At 38.1% G+C, this 19,932-nt stretch overlaps 1 protein-coding gene across 4 annotated transcripts in view; it reads left to right on the top strand.

Moving 5' to 3' along the window:
* ROBO1 (roundabout guidance receptor 1) overlaps positions 1-19,932 on the top strand; it is a 295,059-nt gene that overhangs the window by 221,208 nt on the left and 53,919 nt on the right. For 3 of the 4 annotated variants that reach the window (XM_031063882.1, XM_031063880.1, XM_031063883.1), the window contains exons 7-13: positions 7,474-7,482; positions 10,189-10,313; positions 12,194-12,365; positions 14,814-15,019; positions 16,409-16,490; positions 16,645-16,813; positions 16,912-17,078. In XM_031063882.1, coding sequence (XP_030919742.1) covers positions 7,474-7,482; positions 10,189-10,313; positions 12,194-12,365; positions 14,814-15,019; positions 16,409-16,490; positions 16,645-16,813; positions 16,912-17,078 — 930 coding nt within the window. The remainder of the gene's footprint in view (positions 1-7,473; positions 7,483-10,188; positions 10,314-12,193; positions 12,366-14,813; positions 15,020-16,408; positions 16,491-16,644; positions 16,814-16,911; positions 17,079-19,932) is intronic. The other variant, XM_031063881.1, reaches the window with a different exon arrangement.

Genomic DNA, 19,932 nt, shown 5'->3' with positions numbered 1-19,932 from the left:
TTCCCTCTCTGTCTTTTCCCCTGGAAATTTCAGATTTTTCTTTGTCACCTCAAGGCAATGAATACAGGATTTTTACACATTTTAAACTGTGTACTACATGTATTAACCTGAGAAATGCTACCTTTAAAGCTGCATTGTAAAGCCTTTTTCCGCATTTTTGGTTTTTTATCCTAGAAATCTTCATTGAATCTTGCAGGAGGACAGATTCTGATCTATCTTAATTTTTTCCTAGTATCAGGTGCAAAGCAAAAAGTCTCATATGAGTACATTTCCCCCACAAATTTTTGTACTGGGTTCCTCACACATACAGACAAACATGCACACTTATGTAGCCCTTTTCATCTTGATTTTTAAAGGGAAAATTCATTACCTTCTTAAAATGAAACTTTATATAATTACACAGCTGATACACAGCTGAAACAGAGCCATATTTTACTGTTCAGCCTTTTGAATCAGAGTTGAGGAAAGAAACACCTCTCAGCTTAAACAAAATCTCAGACTGGCCAGAAATCCATAAGGAGTTAATGCCATTTGATTGCTCTTGAAATGAGAATAGCACCCAAGGAGGAGGTTTGGTTAATGCACAGATCTTGTGGTATTTATCAGCAGAAGGTGGAGCTTAAACCACCAAAGAGAGAAAGAAGCTTTGAGACATTTGAGGGGAAAATAGGGGAAACAATAAGCTAAGCTCTCAAAACAAATTGCTTGCTGCTCCCACTGCAAAGCTGGGAGAAAGCACATACCTGCTTGTGCAGGAAGGAGAATCATTGATTATGAATCCATAGTGCTTGAAGCTCATCTCTAGAATTGATTCTGGAGTTTGTTGAGCTGCCAGGCTGCCTGTGTTATGACATCCATGTTTAGGGGGTTCCAAAGCCTTACCCTGGCCTGTCTCTCTGCCTGGTATGTGCAGCAGCTCCAGAAGCACTGACATTTCCAAGGCTGTGTCTGTCCTGTCAGCACCAAGGAGTGACACGTGCCTTTTTTCCTGCTCAGACCACTTTCCCCTGGAGCACATCAGCTCTCCTGAGTGCACAGAGGCGCCAGAACTTTTCCTTTCTTTATGTTTCAAGTCCAGAGGCACAGGCTAAATCCAGCCTGCCAGGCATGTGCCATGTGCTGGGAATGAGAGCGTGTATCCTGCCCTGCATGGTCAGAGGCAGTGTCAGGATGATGTGACCACCAATTTCCAGACTGCAGCTGTCTTGAGGCTTCTGGGTGAAGTGCACAGTGACAAGTGCAGGTGGCAGCCCCTCAGTACCCTGAGAGAGGCACTTTCTGTGCAGGGCATAAACTCCAGCCAGCCTGTTTCTCTGTTACTGCCCAGCACGTGCTGTGGTTTAACCCCAGCTGATCACTAATACCACACAGCCCCTCAATGCCTCTCCACCAAGTGGGATGGGGAGAAGAATCTGAAAAAAGAGTAGCAAGCAAACAAACAAAAAAAAAATGCAGAAATCTGTGGGTTGAGACAAGAACACTTTAATAGCTGAAACAGAGTAAAATATGCTAATAATACTAATGATAACAAAAACAGTAATAGCAATTAAGAGAGAGAAAAAAATAAAATCCAAGAGAAAGAAGTGATGCACAGTACAATTGCTCACCACTTGCTGAAGGACAACCAGCATTCCCCTGAGGAGTGATCAGCAGCTCCCAACCTGTTATCACCAGTTTAAATACTGGGCAATATATTTTATAGCATACAGCATCCCTTTGGCCAGGTCAGGTCAGCTGTCCCAGCCATGCTCCCTCCCAGCTTCTTGTATCCTTCCTCACTTGGCAAAGCATGAGAAGTCCTTGACTTGGGATAAGCACTGCTCAGCAACAACCAAAACATCAGTGTGTTATCAACATTATTCTCATACTGAATCCAAAACTCAGCACTGCACCAGCTACTAAGAAGAAAAATTAACTTTATCCCAGCCGAAACCAGGGCAACCTGACTGGTTTTCAGTGTTCAGGCAGAAGAGGGAATGTGAATCAATTGTAAACAAAAATAAATAAACAAAAATTTTTAAAAACTACAAAACTCTTTGAAAGTATGTTGAGGAAAGCAGCGCCTAATTGACACTCAGATTTTCCCCATGTTCACTTTTCTGTCTGTGAAACCACAGCATTCTTGTGGGTTTCACTAATTGTAAAGGTGGTCTTAATATCAGAACTATTTTCCAGCTAGTAAGTCACTTGTTTTTGTCTTAATTTCATTCTTCACATTACAATTATAGAAAATAATTAATCTCTTTTTTTTGTTTCCAATCTAATTTTTATCTTCTCGGGCTTGGTAAATTTGAAATTACTGTAGTCACTTGTTCCTTTAAACTTAAGTGTTTCTCTGACAAATCAGCAGCAATCTAAAACAGAATTTTTCCACTCATCAAAAATGCAATAAACCACCATCACTCCCTTGCTGGGGGTTTGGAGTTACAAGTCATCACTTTTGATTTGAGACATCAAAAATCTCATGTAAACATTTTACCTCAGCCCCGTGGCTGCGGCGTGCTTGGCGCCAGACTGTGAGACTTTGCTCAGACATTTGTGCTGCTCTGTGTCAAACTTGGTGCTCTGGGACCAGGCACTGTGAAAGCATTCACAGTAAGTAAGGGTGGCCCAGGCTGGTCCCACATGAATGGCAGCTTCAGCAGAAAATCTGGGAAAAATTGTGAATTGTGTGGATATGTATTTATACCTCAAGAAGTGACAGCTGAAAATAGAGAGTCCAGGGAGGATGAAAAGTGATATATCCCAGTTCTTTTGTACTGTACCTGGTTTTGTGTTCCTGTATTTTTCACAGGCTGAAGCCAGGAGGCAGCTGAATGGCAGCATTTATATTTTTTTCAGGACAAGAGATTCAGGCTTTTGTTTATTTCTCTGTAGAAAGTGATACTTCCCACAAATGACTGTAGAGAGATGTGCATATCAAGGATATTGAGAGTTTCAGATTGCTTTGATAAGAACAAATAGCCTACAAATCACCAGATAGGAAATGGAACATGGCACATTGTCTTAAACTATCTCCCTTAATAATAGTTTTTGCAAAACACCAACATAAATATCTGGTAGTCATGTTGCAGGGAGGTATTCAATGGTCCTCATTCAGATATTTGAGCATAAAAAGTGTTTCTTTAGATTTCAGAGTTTAGCAGGATTAGAAATTAAACACATTTTTGAATAGAAGATTTTGGCAGCTTTTTGCAGAGTTTTTGTTTGGAATTATTCAGGATTTCTTGTTAGTTTGTTTTTTAAGGTGTGAAAAGTCAGAGTTTGATCAGTTTGCTAAACATAATCAGACTCTTATATTTCCTCTGCATGTGACTGTAGTACCCAAATTTTCTGTACCCACACTTTTCAAATAGAGGTCATAAACTGTGGGTTTCTCACCCATTTATGTCACATGAAGATGACAAACAGCTGAGTTTCAGCTCCCTGACAGGTAACACAGCAATCTCTGTGCTATCTCTGTTGTTAGCTCTGCAGTTTCTCCCCTCTCACTGTCTAGTCTGGACCTGGACAATCCCAATGGAAATTCCAGCTTCTCACTCCACTGTCTACTCCAGCCCATCTGCTCATACTCCTGTCCCGTCTCCTACCGCTTCATTCCTACAGGCACATGCCATCTCTGATTTATTTCACTTGAACTGGGAGTGATGTATCACAAAATTCCTTGAAAGGAATCCGAATTTCATTGTGACTGCCATTTTCTAGATTAGTCATAATGGCCAGTTATTTATACAGAAGCTGAAGTTTGGATATTAGTTGATTGGATAAGTTTGGATATAAGTTGACTGTTATGCATAATTATTGGCCTGGAAGTTGGTATGGTTTAAGTTCTCTGGTGTAGAGTTATACTTTCTTGCTTCTTTTATTATAACTTCTGTTAGTGTCCAGCAGTCCTTGAAGACATGAAGACTTTTTTAAAATAATCAAAAGTGAAACACATTGAGCTTCAATCAAAAGTGTTCAACTTGTGGCAGTTAAATAACAAGATATCTTCCAAGCACCTGGAAGATATTTGTAAATAGCATAGTGAGAACAATAATTAATGAGTATTAAACACACTGAACAAAATACTCTTTAGTAGTTAAGTACCACCTTGGATCTCAAGATTTCAAAAGCATCTTATTAGTATACATAAATTAAAATGTCTATAATTTTACTCTTTTTGAGATAGATAATTGCTACCAAGCTATCAAGAGTGGTGTACTTGAAGCTTCTAACTTGCCTAATGGCAGAATAAAAAATGAATGCGACGCTCTAGTATTTTATTTTAAATATGAGAAAACCAGTGGGTTCTAGAGAAACACTAGATCAACATTTGCCTTCAGCTCTGTGAGGACAGCTACAAAATGAGACATAAAATGTGTCTTTTAGAGGTGTAGGCATTGCACACAGCATGTTGAGGTCTCATATGAGATCCCAGAGTGAGACAGACCCAGGCTTATCCCAGCAGTGCATGGAGGGAGCAGAGGAGACCAATGGATTTAAGTTGAAACAAGGCAGATTGAGGCTGGATATGAGAAGGCATTTCTCCACTGGCTGGGCAGCCAAGCAGCAGAGCAGGCTGCCAGAGTCTGTGCATTGTTATTCTTTGCAATTTTTCAGGCCCTGACTGGATCAAGCCCTGACTGACCCTGAAGCTGACCCTCCTGAGCAGGAGGTTGGAATGGAGACCTCTGAGGTTGCTTCCAACCTGATTATCATGTGAACCTACAAAACTGCATCTGTCAAATGTAATAGTTGCTCCATTAACATCTGGCAACTGTACTAGGCTGTAGTTTAAGTCCTAAAACTGCAAATTCCTACTCCTGTGAGTGGATTTAATGATACCAATAGTCCCAGCGAGCTTGATAGGATTTCTGGAAAGAATAAGGCATTAAAAGATCACGTCACTAGACTGGAAACCACTTTTCTTTTGGTTTTTGTTCAGCAACTGGTCGTGTCTTCACTGAAAAGCCTTGCATGTCATGGAAATTATATGAAAGGCAAAAATATTATTCCTTTGGTAGTTGCGGTTTTACATGCTAACTTCCTGCCTTTACAAACAGGTTATTCCACCTAATTGCCATGTGAAAAGCCATGATTAACAGAGGGAAAATTAATTTACTTTATAATTGAAAGTGGTGTCAAATAAAATGTGCTATAATAGAGGAGAAACTATTTGCTTCTCAGTTTTAGTAACTTTAGATATCAATAGGCTGCAAATCAAACTAAGAATGTGGTCTTTGTTGTAGATGTTGCTATTATTGTTGTTCTTTTAAACCACATGATATCCTTCTGACAGAATTGTTCAAATTTTTTCTATGAAACTTCACCCTTTGCCCTTTCCACAGATTTGCAACCAATGTGATGCCCTGTTTCTACAGGGATTTATTTTCATGTATCAGTGTCCCCTCTGTTTTCACAGGTGGGCAAAAAATATATATTTGCTTGACAGGGTTATTTTTGACCTACAGTAAGAAATGTCTAATAAAAAGAAAAGGGGAAATTCAGCGCTTAGAAGTTAATTTAATTTATGGAAATATAATTGAGCACCCTGTTAGACATTTTAGAGTAGAGGACTTGAGCAGCTCTGCATTGCTACTGAGAAGGCTGAACTTTCCTCTTCTTGGCACTACTCAACAAATGAAAAAATAATAATTTAGAGTTGCTTTCTCTGTTCAAGAATTTCATTCCATTAAGTCTCTTATCAGGCTGTTTCATGTACAATGAGTGGTGTTTTGTGGAGAATCATGTCTAATTCCAGAGCATGTCAGATTGTAAGTTTAGTAAAGAGCTTTTGAGTTAAAAAGCAGCGGTTGCTGGGAAATACAGACTTACACATGAACAAGAGTAGCTGGGAGCTGGATCCTGGGGAAGAGCAGATTTCTCTCAGGAATTCGTGTGTAGCATTTCTTGGCCACTCCACTTACAGATAATCTGAGCAGAGTAATGCACACTGATTTTCTTTTTGAGAAATATCATTTAAAGAAGGCTAGTGCGCATCCAGAATAGTTCCTTAAAACTCAAATCTTTGTAAAATGATACTTTAAACTTCCTCTCTTTGAGATTATTTCCTTAAGAAAAAAAGTTTCTTATAAAACTCAAATCTGGTTGATCTGGGTTTGGCATGTGCAGTTGCAGGTTCTTGTCTTCAACATGTTCCACATTCCGATATTCAATCTGATTTTCTTTCTGCTTTTTTTTGTAATACACCTGGAGTCCTCTGTATTTATTAGAACTGGAGGCCAGGATTCCTCATGCCTAATGAATGTTGGCAAAGTGGATATTATTGGTTTCCTGCATGTGTTTATCAGAGGATGGTGAAGTGAGGGTGCTTAGCTACTCGATATGAAAGTGTGCCCGTGCTGAACAAGAGCTGGTTTACTCTCAGCATAAAGTGATAAGACCAAAGTGTAGCATGCATTTAAATAATTATATAATTTTTGACCTTTACTGTAATTATCACAAATTAACCTCTTTTTTTACTAGCTTTTTTCTTTGTTTTGGTCAGTGTCTGTGTATATTTTCAAAATGCATTACTTCTGCTTTTTTTATTTATTTTCAATCTGTTCCTTCCATCACTGATATGAGGTTGGAATAATTTCTAACATGCCTATCTTTTATAAGCAAAGTTACGCTGCCAGGATCTGAGCCATTTCAAAGGTTTTGAAAATTTTGAACTATGGTTGAAGGATAATTTAATATTTGATAATGTACCACTGATAATTTCCATTGAAAAATGGATTGTTGTTAATAAATGTTTTGTTTTGAATATTTTAATGAAATTCCAGTTTGGGGGACAACTAAGAGGGTTAAGAATCTTTTCAAACTTGTTTTAATTGTGGTATACTTGGCACTTACAGTTTATTAGTGAGCCTTATGACCTTGACTCAGCAATCCTATACTAAAGAGATTTGCATGTGGCCTAAATGCCTTAGCATATTATTCATTTTTTGAAAAACTTTCTTTTTTAACAGATATTAGTTTCAGAAAACTATATTCCATTTGTAAATGTTTGGATGCTATAGAAAGGCTGTAAATATTACTGTTCCATTTCAGCAATGTTGCAGATTGATATTTACTGGAGATTTTAAGTTAATTTTGCCATGGAAAAATCTTGATGCAAATGAATAATAATAATGTGGGGGGAAAAAAAATTACTCAAGGTACACCTCAGTTCATCAGAAAGGCTTGGAGTAGAACCTAGAGTGCCTGGCCAGTCATTTCAGTCTGTTACCCATTTTCCTCTACCACCTACTTTTCAGTATGTGATAGAGATTACTGTTTAAGAATCAAAATATAAAAATGTCGTTCAACATTATAAACCTATTTTTCATATATCAGAATATGTGTTTGCTTTCTAAGGTCCTTACTAAGGATCCATTTTCTAATTTTTTTTAATTTGCTTTTATTTTAATTTTGTTTGGCTTTGTTTCATGTCTGTTTCAATTTTATTTATTCCATGTTTTCTTTTTGTTTTGTTTTTGTTTTTAGTTGTGTCTGGTAAGTTGAAATTTTATTGGCCATCTTCTAGTCATCGTGTCACTGTGATGGGAACTTCTCCTCCCCTTCCCATCCATCCCCTTCCATGTCCTCCAACCACTCAGCTCCCATCTTTCACTTGTTATTGGCAAGACACATCGAACAGAATAAATTCTGCATGAAGTATGGGTAACTTAATGGCAAAGAGAAAGGTAATGGGTTGCAAATTTTCTGTTTTTATATGATGTGGCGAGTCAAATCCTAATGTCTCCTTTCTTCAGTGACTGCATGGGTTGAACTTCAAAGTGTGCTAAAAAATTGTGTTTGGTTAAAAGGTTCCTCGGATAGAAGTTGGGATTTTCTAACGGGGATCTAATATTTTGGCACCTTTTACAGTCCCATCATTACATACCACATGTATGTGACCCAAGGCGTGAAATAAAACTAAATTATGCTAAAAAAAAAAAAGGCAGTGAAATAGCTTTCAGTACAGTTAACACAGAATGGAATTTAATAATAGTTTCTCTTAATCCTGTTTAATTCTTCTAACATTGAAGCTAATAAGATTTCTGTTATTTGCACTAATTGTAATAGATTTAGAATAGTACATATATGGGCAATATGCATATATTTTTAGAGTAGTATCCATACAAACTATGTATTTAGAATAATACTTAGGGAAATATGTACCTGTCTATATTTTATAAATTTTACCATGGCTGCCTATAAGACTAAATTCCCTTTCCTTTTTGTGTTAAGTAGTCCCTGAATGGTCATCTTGAGGTACTATAATCGCAACCACCCAGTGGTGGTTGTGATTGTAGAACCTCAAGTGGTACTATAATCACAGTGGTGATTCTAGTGGTCAGAACCATTTTATTTTCTTTATAGTTGTACCTGTCCTTGAGTCCAACAAAACCTGAAACCTCGTAAATCCCCTGCACTAGCACAGGGTTTAGAAGCCCTCAGTTCCACATTGTGTGGCATTGTGTCAGAGGCTATTACAGAACCTGCCAAGCCCTACATTTAACTGTATGCTAAATTTATTCTTGTTAGTAGAATCTAGCAGCATAACCAAGGTGCTTCACCCTCATCTCCATTTTCCCCCCTCCATGCCTCACAACCCCGTGGCAAACCCTCAGCCAGTTCTCCCTCCCTCCCAAATCAAACCTGCTGACATGTCAAAGTCTTCCCACATCTTCTTCCGAGGTACTGGTTGGACATTTCAGAGCTAAATGTTTTGAAGTCAGCTAATTACATTGGGTCAATCTTAGCTTTGCTTTGCATAATTTCTTATCTAAGGAAATGCTAGGAAAGGTAGCATTTGCATCCAAATATAGACAGTAGTGTTATGCTTCAAAAATTCCTCTCAAAGGAGGAGGGCCGTAGGAAGAATATAGTCTGATATGAGCTCACCAGGGAGTAGACACAAGGCAGGGGGAACAGATAACTGCAAGAATTGGCCCATAGGAACACTGAAAGCATTTTTTTTTACAGGGCTTAAGTGTCATTGAATTTATTCTAGATAAAGCCACTACTGCTTGATGTTTGCCAAACACATCTTTGAATTACATATTTTGCACTGTTTTACAAGGAAAATCTTGTGAAAACATCAATGCTCGCAAGGGAAAAAAAGGAAATGAATATCAAAATCATTTGATTTCCTAAAGTCAGATACAAAATATCCCCTTTATTCTCAATCCAAAGAAGGGGAAGAGCATAATTAGTTTTAGGCAGATGATCAGAAAAAATGGAAATTAATAAATAAATGGGCTTTAATGTAATGCACATTTTTCAAGAAGCAAGAATTAACAGCCTATAGAACATGCTAGACTTTTTTTCTGTGCTAGCATCACTAATGCCATCTATGCTGATTTTTTTTTATGTGACTGACATGATTTTTTGACATTCTACTTACTACTGGATGAAGGGGTTGTTGAAGTCAGTATAAATCAAACAATGCTGGCAGTATCTATAATGTTAGGCTGAGCAGATGTTTCAAATTTGCCTTCATTTGCATATATATTTTGTTTGAACATGCTCTTGAATATGTAAATGAGGAAGACATTTAGCTCTGCTGTTCCTTTAAAATCATTCCTTCTCAGTGTGTTTGAACTGGAGATTTTAAGTGGTTATAATTTGAATAGAATTTCTTGGGCTTTTGACTTCAAGTTTTTTTGAGATCATGACTACATCAATAGTCTATTATATAAGCACTTAAGGGCTTTTTCTCTCCTCAGCTTTCCTAAATCAGAGATGATGAGTTTTGTGTGTGTAAGCCTGAATTCATAGTTACTCAGCAGTGTGTCTTGCAGCCCTTAACAAAGTGTGACCCCTGGGCCAGTTGTCCCTCAAAGATTTCTCCCTTCTGGCTCGCAGCCCTATTCCTCCTTTAAAAAACAAATTGTAGCAGATTTGTTTGTATTGGTGACTGTTGCTCTGCAAGTTGTCTCATCAAGCTGGTGGGACTCATTTCCTTGTACACTGGGTAAGCACTAAAAGCATGTGTTGCGCAGTCAGAGTTTTAATTGGGAGTCCAGACAGAAAAGATGATCTGAGTGATGCTGAAGCTGTGGCTGTTAGAGACCAATGTGTCTTTGTGCTGCCTCTCCTTATTAAGGAAACTTAACGGTTCTGGTTTATACTATAAAAACTCAGGAGGCAAATTGTTCTTTCAAATCAGCTGATGGCTGTGTGATTGATTTATTGTTGGTGTTTTCCTTTCAGAGCCCCCACAGTTTGTTGTAAAGCCTCGAGACCAGGTGGCTGCACTGGGGAGGACGGTGACGTTCCAGTGTGAGGCGACGGGGAACCCTCAGCCAGCCATCTTCTGGAGGAGAGAAGGGAGCCAGGTGAAACAGCCTTTCTGTCCTCCTTCCTGGCAGTTTCTTCTAAAAATGGTTTCATATGACAGAAAAGTATTTTGATTATTGTTTTAAAGATGTGGAAAAAAGTCTAGAGCTTGGAGATGCTGGATACTTATTCTTTGCTTCTGGCGCATGTGCATGCTAGGTGATGTCAGTCTTACTAGAAAAAAATCTATGTTTTGCTGTCTCCTGTTTTCTCCATGAATGAAAAAAAAATCTGTGAATCAACTAGAAACATTCCATGTTTCACTGCTCTGATAATCTATTTCACCTGACGGGAGAACTTTTAAGAAATGGAGAGATGGCTTATGCTGAAATTTGGTCAAACCCCCAGACAATCCCAGATTTTCAGAAAGTTTGGCTCTGGGTTTATGGTGCAGCTGTTAGTTTGCCATGTGTTTCTGAGTTTCTGGCAAACTAAACTATTGGCTGCATTGATCTGCATCACTTCATGGGTAGGACTCTGGTTCTGGGCTGAGGAGAACTACTTTCCAACTCCATCACTGACTGACAGACCATAGCTGAATAGGTCACTTTTTCTCCCAAGTTCCTTATTTGAATGGGAGGGAAAATAATTTTCATCTTCTTTGTAAAGGATCTTGAAAGCTATTGGGTGAAACACAATATAGCACAGCAAGAGAATTGCAGTTTTCTTTCAGTCATCTTTTGAAGGAAGTATGTAACACAAAGTATTCTTTATTGGGAGGAAAGAAGGAGTATGGGATTCTGGTTTTCCGGTGAATGAAGGAATGAATGGTGCAAGAGTATATGACAGGGTTCTTTGTGTTGCAAAACAATAGGGCAGAGAAATTGAGAACACTTGGAGATGGGCTTCTCTACTCCATTTGCAACATTTTTGTCTGAATACCTACATACAACTAGACTGCTGACCAAATTTAGATTATAATCTTCGGTGGTATATATTTAGCAGTGTACTATTATTTTATATTTTTATTTTATTTTATTTTATTTTATTTTATTTTACTTTGCCACATGCTGTCTAGTATATCTTTTTTTTCTTTTTTCTACTCATTTTTGACTCAGCTGAGTGGTGACCACTTGTGATGATTGAGAGAAATGAAAGAGGAGGTCGAGGATAGGGTCTGCTAGTACTGGAGGATGTTGTGTCCCATTCCTTTGGACAGTTTTTGGAAATGCAAAATGTAGTTAGCCAAGAAAGAGATAAATATACTCTCTGTGATCCTCAAATATTCTTATTCACAAGTTGTTCAGCCAGAGGTAGAAATTCAACCTCTAGCTGATTTTTGGTAAACACTATGTACTTCATACCCAAACTATCTAAATAGATATAGGATTTAATTCAGTATTATACAACTTTTCATAAAACACAAACACTCTATTCAGAGAGACCTATAGAGCATCTCTTTTTTTAAAAACTGCTCCATTTGTAGGAAGGCAAATGTTAAAATACAGATAAGTAAACCACCATCTGCATTTAAATGAAAGCAAACGAATGCCCTGGAGCAAGTTCTAAAAAAGAACATTGAAGCAAATTACTGAGGTTCACCACAGCTGCTTGCACTATTGTGGTATCTGTACATTTCACATCTTCACTAGACTCTGTTGCAATTGATGCAAAGCCCAGTATCAATCTTGGAGACTGTTAGAGCAATCTCAAAAGTCTTACACAATTCGTTGTGCACATCTGCACCTATTTTACCATTAAAAAATCCTAGAGAAGCTATGCACACTGTGGTATAGACATGCTTAAGACATGAAGAGCAGAATGTTTTCTGTATAATATGAAAAGATTAATTTGTTTAGCTGTATTAAAGTTATGCATATTGATATTTGAATTTATATAACCTATTTTTTCCCCACTTTCTTTCCTGTCCATCTTTTAGAATCTGCTGTTCTCATACCAGCCCCCTCAGTCATCCAGCAGATTTTCAGTTTCCCAGACAGGAGACCTCACCATCACCAATGTCCAGAGATCTGATGTGGGGTACTACATCTGCCAGACTTTAAATGTTGCAGGAAGTATCATAACAAAAGCCTACTTGGAAGTTACAGATGGTAATCACAGATTCATTTTATCGTTTCCAAGTTTTTTATTTTTGTTTGAAGACAGCAGTGCGGTGCTGTGACACTACTTTGAAATCTGTTTTGCATAAATGTGGATTGCATGTTTCTTTGAACATAAAAATCCTGGTTTGGCCATCTCTGTCAGGGGCTTACAATTCTGGATGATGTGTAACTCTATATTTCCATTTTGTACTTGGTAAGTATATTCAGTGTATGAATTTTTGTCAGATCTGTTAATTTTTATCTGTCTCTTTTTTAGCTTCTCCCACTTGATTTAATTTACTTTCAGATTGCTTGCTGCTTGGTTCTTTATCCCTTTTATTGTGTAGCCATTTGCTTAGCCCTTCATTTACCTAGTTTTTCCCTGTTTCTTAATACTGTGTTTTAGCTAGGAAGAAAAACAAATCAGCCTGTATGGAGATCAACAGAATAACAGAAATTATGCATCCCTTTTTAGGAGTAGTTAGGAAGAAATACAAGATGAGAAAGCTACAGGGAGCAGGACTACAACAAGTAATGTGAGGCTAGTTTGCCAATTATCAGAAATACTTCTTATTTTTAACAGCAGAGATACACGGGGAAAATGCTAATCTTAGCATTTACAGAGGAAAAGTGAGAGGATTTGAGCAGAGAGAAGCTGTTGTCTGAGAAGCTTCTATAAAATAGCCCTTTGCCCTGTAGAGAACATAGAAATAATAAAGTACTAGAAATATGCAGTGAACCTGTAGTATAAAATTGTTTATTTATCTCCTCCTCCTTCTGGATTGACATAGGAGGAATAGGGCTACATCCCTTCTGGCTCCTCACAAATTTTAAGCCACATTTCCTAATCCTCTTTTTTCCATTTTTTTCCATTTTTTTTCACTGGGGAGAAGGCCAGGGCAGGGTGAGAAGTAAATTTACAAGAGTTTTCTGCTAATGACCTATGCCATATGAACTTTGAAATAATAATTTTAAATGCATTTTCTTTACTATATTCTCTGGATTGATCTGATGTGTAGATGCTTTTTTATAATTTCTTGGGGCAGTTTTTGGTACTTCTATAAAAGTGGAGGCAGAATATGCTGCATATTTGTAGATATTAGAATGACTTTATTAATGGTTTTCCTGAAGGTAGGAGGAGTTGCCATCAACTTCAGTGGCCTTAAATCAGCCATGAATTTCAGTGTCATTAGATTTCTCCTATAAAGCACAGATCAGTCAACTCCTTACCTTTGCCAACTGTAAAGTTCTTTACAAACTTGTCAAAGTCAAATGCAAATTATAAGTAGGCTTATTTTGTCTGTCTATGCAGAGAAGGATTTTAATGGCCTTAAAGTGTGTAGCAACAGGTTGGGACAAGAACCAAAGGATAAATAATGAAGTTGAAAACAGAATGTCATTTGAACATGCAAATGAAATTATGGGAGTTGGAATTTAGCCAAAAAAACAGTGCTAACATCCTGTCTGTTGTTATGAAAAGTAATTTAGAAATATCTAATGTTCACAGATTATCAGAACTTCAGGTTTATATTTCAGCTACCAAACCAGTTTTTAAATCATGTGAGCCCCATGCCACTGCTGAACAGGTTTATGACATTTAAAATTATGGCTAAAGTGGATCCCCAAAACACAAAAAATAACTTTTACCTCTTTTCTGCATAATGGAGTATTACCTGTTTTTTTTTCTCTCAGTGAATACTGAGACTGGTTTATATTTTTCTGTGCAGTATAATTAAATGACCCATCAATAGCACTTAATTTGCATTGTGTGAAAGATGCATTAAAATTGACATAGACAATGGGATTGTGGGATTTTCTTTGTGGCTCTGAAGTCCTCATAAAAGTCAGAAACTACTGGAAAAATATTTCAAGGAAGAAGAAACTTTCTTTAGGAACTTTCCACAATGGTTCTATCCATTTGTGTTAGCTTTACAATACTGCTGGGCATCTCATGATTACAACACAGCACCAAGATGAGTTGGTGGCACATTAAAATGGTTATTTAAGCAGTAGGTATTTGTGAGGTTACCCCCTGATTGCCTACCTCCTTTTTCTCTGACTTTAAATGCTGGAACTATGAGCTGTGTTACACAGGCCTGGCAGTGGTGAAAGATGGAGAAGGTGAAATCTCTGCCTTGCCAAAGAATCTGGGAAGTCCTTTCTTTTTCCATTATCACTTCATAAAGACATTGGACTTGGAGAATGCCTGGAGGATAGCAGTGTGTAATATGCAATACTTTCTCTGTTCTGAAAATACTGTGTTGTGTATCATTTTAAACATCCCTAGCTGTGCATCATTATAATGCACCCTGCCCTGAATAATGCATGCCTCCAACTTTAATTACTTGTTTAATTATTTTTAGTTTGTTTCAAAGCCTCAAGCAACTGCTGTTGCTTAGATGATTAGAAAATTGCTTCCAGTTGCAGAGATGTCTTTCCTGCTGTTTCTCCTGGCAGTGATTGCGGACCGGCCGCCCCCTGTCATCCGGCAGGGTCCTGTGAATCAGACTGTAGCTGTGGATGGCACTCTGGTACTGAACTGTGTGGCCACAGGCACTTTAATGCCCACCATCCTCTGGAAAAAGGATGGCATCCTCATCTCCACCCAAGACTCTCGCATCAAGCAGCTGGAGACAGGAGCACTGCAGATCAGATATGCCAAGGTAGCCTGAACTGGCAAATGGGATTTCTTGCTTTGTTTCATTTTGTGCTTTCACCTCCAGGCATTTTTGATGTAGTAAACCCTATGTTTAGAATTAATGAAAGGTTACATAAATGTACTAAAATACTTGATACTTCATATTTTCAGATAGTACATTCTTTATGCTTAACACCTGCCTAGGGCACATTATTTTCATAATGAAAAATGCTCTAAAAAGGTATTAATTAAGGGAATTATTTGGTACTTAAAACATAAAGGGGAATATATTTTAGTAAGACAAATCATTACATTATTTGGGCTTTAGCACTAATAGATTAAAATTATCTAGTTAATTCAAATTTTTGTAAAGAAAACCTTTGTTTAGCATATTCAGTAATAGAATCATGTACATAGCTTTTTCATAAAAGCTTTTAGTGTTTAAACATGCTCACTCATCAGTGTAACATAGCTTAAAATAGTTAACCTGACAAATGCCTGACTTCCTCAGGGACTTATAGTACCTGGCCAGTATTTCTGCTGGTCATGCATTGCACACTTTAAAATGTTCTAAGATGTGAAGTTGTAGCATACTAGATATTCTCTATCTTTTCTGTGGTTTGAAATGAAGTAATTTTTGTTTTATTTTGTTTTAGATTAGGCTGAATACATAACTTTACCATATTCCCTAGAGCTGCCCTGCTGCCAGTTACAAGTTAGACTGGCTTAGAGCTTGAAACTCTGATTTGTGATCACTTCCGTTCGGTTCATCTGCTGAGGCTGGGACCTGAGGAGGAGAGCATTTCTTTTTTGGGGAAAAATAAAAGAAACACTTTTGAAATGTGATTAAGTCACATATGGACAAATAATCCAACACAGAGAACTGGATGAGGATAACATATGGAGATTCTTTTTTGAGTCTGCTGTAGAGTGAAATTTATACTAACACAGGGAGCCTCATATGTACCCTGTGCAATATTTAAGCTTTGCTTTAAGGATGACTTGTTCTCCAGTGCTCCAATCCTGGTAAATCCCCGGGCATTATTTATGTAGAAGGTTGACAGTTACATTGGGTCTTGTCATCTGAGTTCCTTCTCAATTTAGTTGTTAGGACCTCTGAAGAGTAAGGAATAAATGCTACAGGAAATGGCCTTCAGTTTGCTCATTGCAGAATAGTTAACATTAAATTACAATCTGCATTTCTGATTCTTTTGTGACTGCTCAGAAATAAACACCCATTTTTTGCATTGTCAAAATAGTAACTTCTAATGGAAGGAGAGTTTCTGCTGCAAAGTTTTTGCAGGCTAATACCTTTATCCATATTCATGGGGGAACGTGGAGAGCTGTAATTGCTTTTCTAGCCCACTGAGTGCCTGATTGTTTCAAATATTTATTCTTCTCCTCTCCCATTCAGCTGGGTGACACCGGCCGCTACACCTGCATTGCCTCAACCCCGAGTGGCGAAGCCACGTGGAGCGCGTTCATAGAGGTCCAAGGTAACTCCATCAGGAGAAAATACATGAAGGAGAAGCAGAAATTGAAATGTAGAAGTTATCTGACTCTGTCATAAATTGCCAGTGCAGATGTGAACAGCATTTAGCTTACAGCTGCTTCCTGTCCATACTCAGCGTTTCTCTCTCCTTTTGTCAGAGTTTGGAGTCCCAGTGCAGCCACCAAGACCCACTGACCCAAACTTGATTCCTAGTGCTCCATCAAAGCCTGAGGTTACAGATGTCAGCAGAAACACAGTAACATTGTCATGGCAACCTAATTTGAATTCAGGTGCAACACCAACCTCTTACATAATTGAGGCCTTCAGGTGTGTGAGTCTCGTGTGATGTTGCTGTCTCTACGTTTATGTGTAATGTGTTGCTAAAGAACCACGTGCTAACCTGCTGTTGTGTGTTTTATCCTTAGCCATGCATCAGGGAGCAGCTGGCAAACTGTAGCTGAAAATGTGAAAACTGAGAGTTTTGCAGTTAAAGGGCTAAAACCTAATGCAATTTATCTCTTCCTTGTGAGAGCAGCTAATGCATATGGGCTGAGCGACCCAAGCCAAATATCTGATCCAGTGAAAACTCAAGGTAAGTTTCTGATACTGAACATTTTGGGTGTCCGCAGCAGCTATCACAAGTTGCTTAAGGAATACCAGATGCAGGAATAATGGTAGCTTTGGACTGTCTACCTATCATGGCCATAATATATACTACAGTAAAATACAGTGCTTAAACTTGCATTTCTCTGTAACACAGACTCTGACAGCATGTTGCATTGCCTAAGGGAACCCTAGTATCTCCTATCCAAAGGTAGTTACAACTTGCAGAATAGCTCTTGCTAGCAACCAAAGTAATCCTTGTGTTTTTGAGTTCCCATACAAATCCTCAAATTCCATGGAAATTTTATTACTATGTCCAGTGAATCAAATAAGGCTCAAGACTGAGACAGGGAAAGAAACAGCATGTAATCTAAGTTGCTTTCTGCTGCAATAGGAAAGAGAAAAGTTGAAAATTTGAAGGAATTTGGCATCACGAACCAGTAAAGAGGTTTTGGCAGTATGTTACAAGTGTTTCCATAGTACAACTGTTGGAAGTAAAATAGGGTAGAAAGCTGTGCTTACAGATAGCCAAGTGGAAGAAAAGTCTGGGTAGAAGTGAATGAAGGAGTCACCCACTGACTCCAGCTGTGACTGAAGTCCAGCTATGGACTGAGTCCAGCTATGTAAAATTAAAACTATCTTTGTATTCACTGTAGCCTGTAAATAACACCTAGGATGATGTACAGGGAATAATGCATTGCAGCTCTGAAGCCTGCATTTTTCCAGTAGAAAAGCTTAGATTCTTAAGAAGGAGAAAAATAGACACACTCTTTTTCAAAGAAAAAGTGATAAAGATTGTCTTTTTGTTTGTTTGTTTGTTTTTCTGATCTTCCTACTTACTGGAGAAATTGACCCACTGGCTTATTAAGAGTGTCTGTGTTGCATGTTTGTTTCTTTGTTTGTGTAAGTAAGTACATGTTAGTTTTTGAAAGGAAGTTCTCTAAAGGAAACAAAGGGTTTTTCTTTGGTGACTTCTCATGTTTTCTGTAGTTGGTCTGAAAGCCAGGCTTTCTCATGTCCCCTGGGGGGTGACCAGTTTCACATTGCTGCCTTTTGGTATTATGCATTTCTCCTGATGGCTGACAATTTCAGTGGATATGTATGGACAGCAGAGTCACAGCCCCATGGAAAATCAGGATTGCACAGGTTCCCAAGTCTGTTACCAGGAAGAGATTTAATAACCTTTTAGTGATTCCTGATTTCTGGGAATAGAGCTGCACGAGCCTGTTTTTCATGTAGTGTAGTTTCATTTCTGGAGATGAGAAGTATTGTGTCTGTCCAAAACTAACTGATTACTGACCTGATTCTGAGAAACAGCAAATGTTCTGTTCACTCAGCTGAATGGTTTATAATGACATGGAAAAGCTTCACTGTTCTCTGGGTACTTAGTAGAGCTGAAAACCCAAGAGCTGCACAATGCCTCAGTGAAAATAACAACTAACATATAAAATTTTCTCCAATTTTAAGAAACGTGTCAAAAGTGTTGGGTGGCAAGTCCTTTAGACCAGTTCTGCTCTTCTTCCAATATCGTTTCATTTTTGTTTAAGTTGTGGTCTAGCTAAGAAAGTTCAGAAATTTCCAGTTGGCTTTTGTCATGAGGGTGGTATAGTCTGGTCCTAACTGCTTGTTCATTCCACAAACCGAGATGAAGGTAGGTTACTGTCTTCAGTGCCTTCATCCCTTCAGCACTGCCTGCCTAGTACCTTCATCTTCACACTTTACAGACATTAACAACCTCATTCCTGGGTGTTTTCACTGACAGTCCCTGTCTTGGAAGCTTGGAGCCGAAACAAGAGAGCACACAAATCATTTTATAGCACAGATGTGCAAATGGCTCAGCCTGTGAAGAGTTTGATCCATATTGTGGATGACTCATCTCTTCTGACTAGCAAAGCTAGAACTAATTATCCCACTGGCTTTCCTGTTACATTCTGAGCAGGGTGATATTTAGGCAATGCTCCCAAACAGAAGCTTTTATCTTTATGCTTTCGAACTTTGGGAGGATGGAAATAGTGTGATAATGGACTGTTTGCAGAACATACTACATGTTATAGTCACTGGATATAGCAGTGACTCAGTGGAGGATTTTTTGGTTTTGTTCTTTTGTAATTACCAATGTTGCTTGCTAAGAATCCAGATTTGTCACTCACTGACTACACATTACCTTCAGTAGTAATGACTGCAAGTACTTTTCATGAACTTCCAGTCATAGAATTTTAGCCATAGTCAGCATTGTATTTGTTTAAAATAAGGTGATCAAGGAGTGAGATGTGAACCTAGAACAGAAACTGTTACTCTGCTTTCCATAGTACATTTTGGATACCCTCTTAGTGATTACCCTGTAAATTTTACACATCTGACAGTCATTCCATTTCAGTTAAATGTGCTTTCCAAGGGCTCAGTATGCAAAAAATATGTGGTTTTGTCATACTATTGCGTGTTTTGAGAGGAATTTATCCCTTCATACATATGAATAATCCTTCCAGCTATAGGATAGACCAAATATCAGACGATCCAGACAGCTCTCAACTGGGCTCTGCCTCCTGTTTACAGAAGCCTCTTGCCATTAGAGAAGCTGCAGCCATATGACTAATTTGTCTTTTCTCTGCTTGTTAACATTATTTTGTAGTAACACCAAGTAAGTTTGTCATGAATTTATCTAAAGATACAGCTTCTGCTTTTGCTGCTCTTTATAGGTTTCCTTTTCTCTTGGAATTGGCAGTGGGCAATAGAATGTTTTCCCAGCAGGAAAGAATAAAGAGTTGCTGCTGTAGGCATTTACCAAAGCAGTCCTTGAGTGTGGTGTGTCTTTTTGTGCAGCATTACCCTCACATTTCTGTCAA

This window comes from Geospiza fortis, unplaced genomic scaffold, assembly GCF_000277835.1.
Source record: "Geospiza fortis unplaced genomic scaffold, GeoFor_1.0 scaffold574, whole genome shotgun sequence".
NCBI lineage: Eukaryota > Metazoa > Chordata > Aves > Passeriformes > Thraupidae > Geospiza > Geospiza fortis.
The sequence above is the reverse complement of the archived record's forward strand: the minus strand, read 5'-3'. Positions and strand labels throughout refer to the sequence as shown.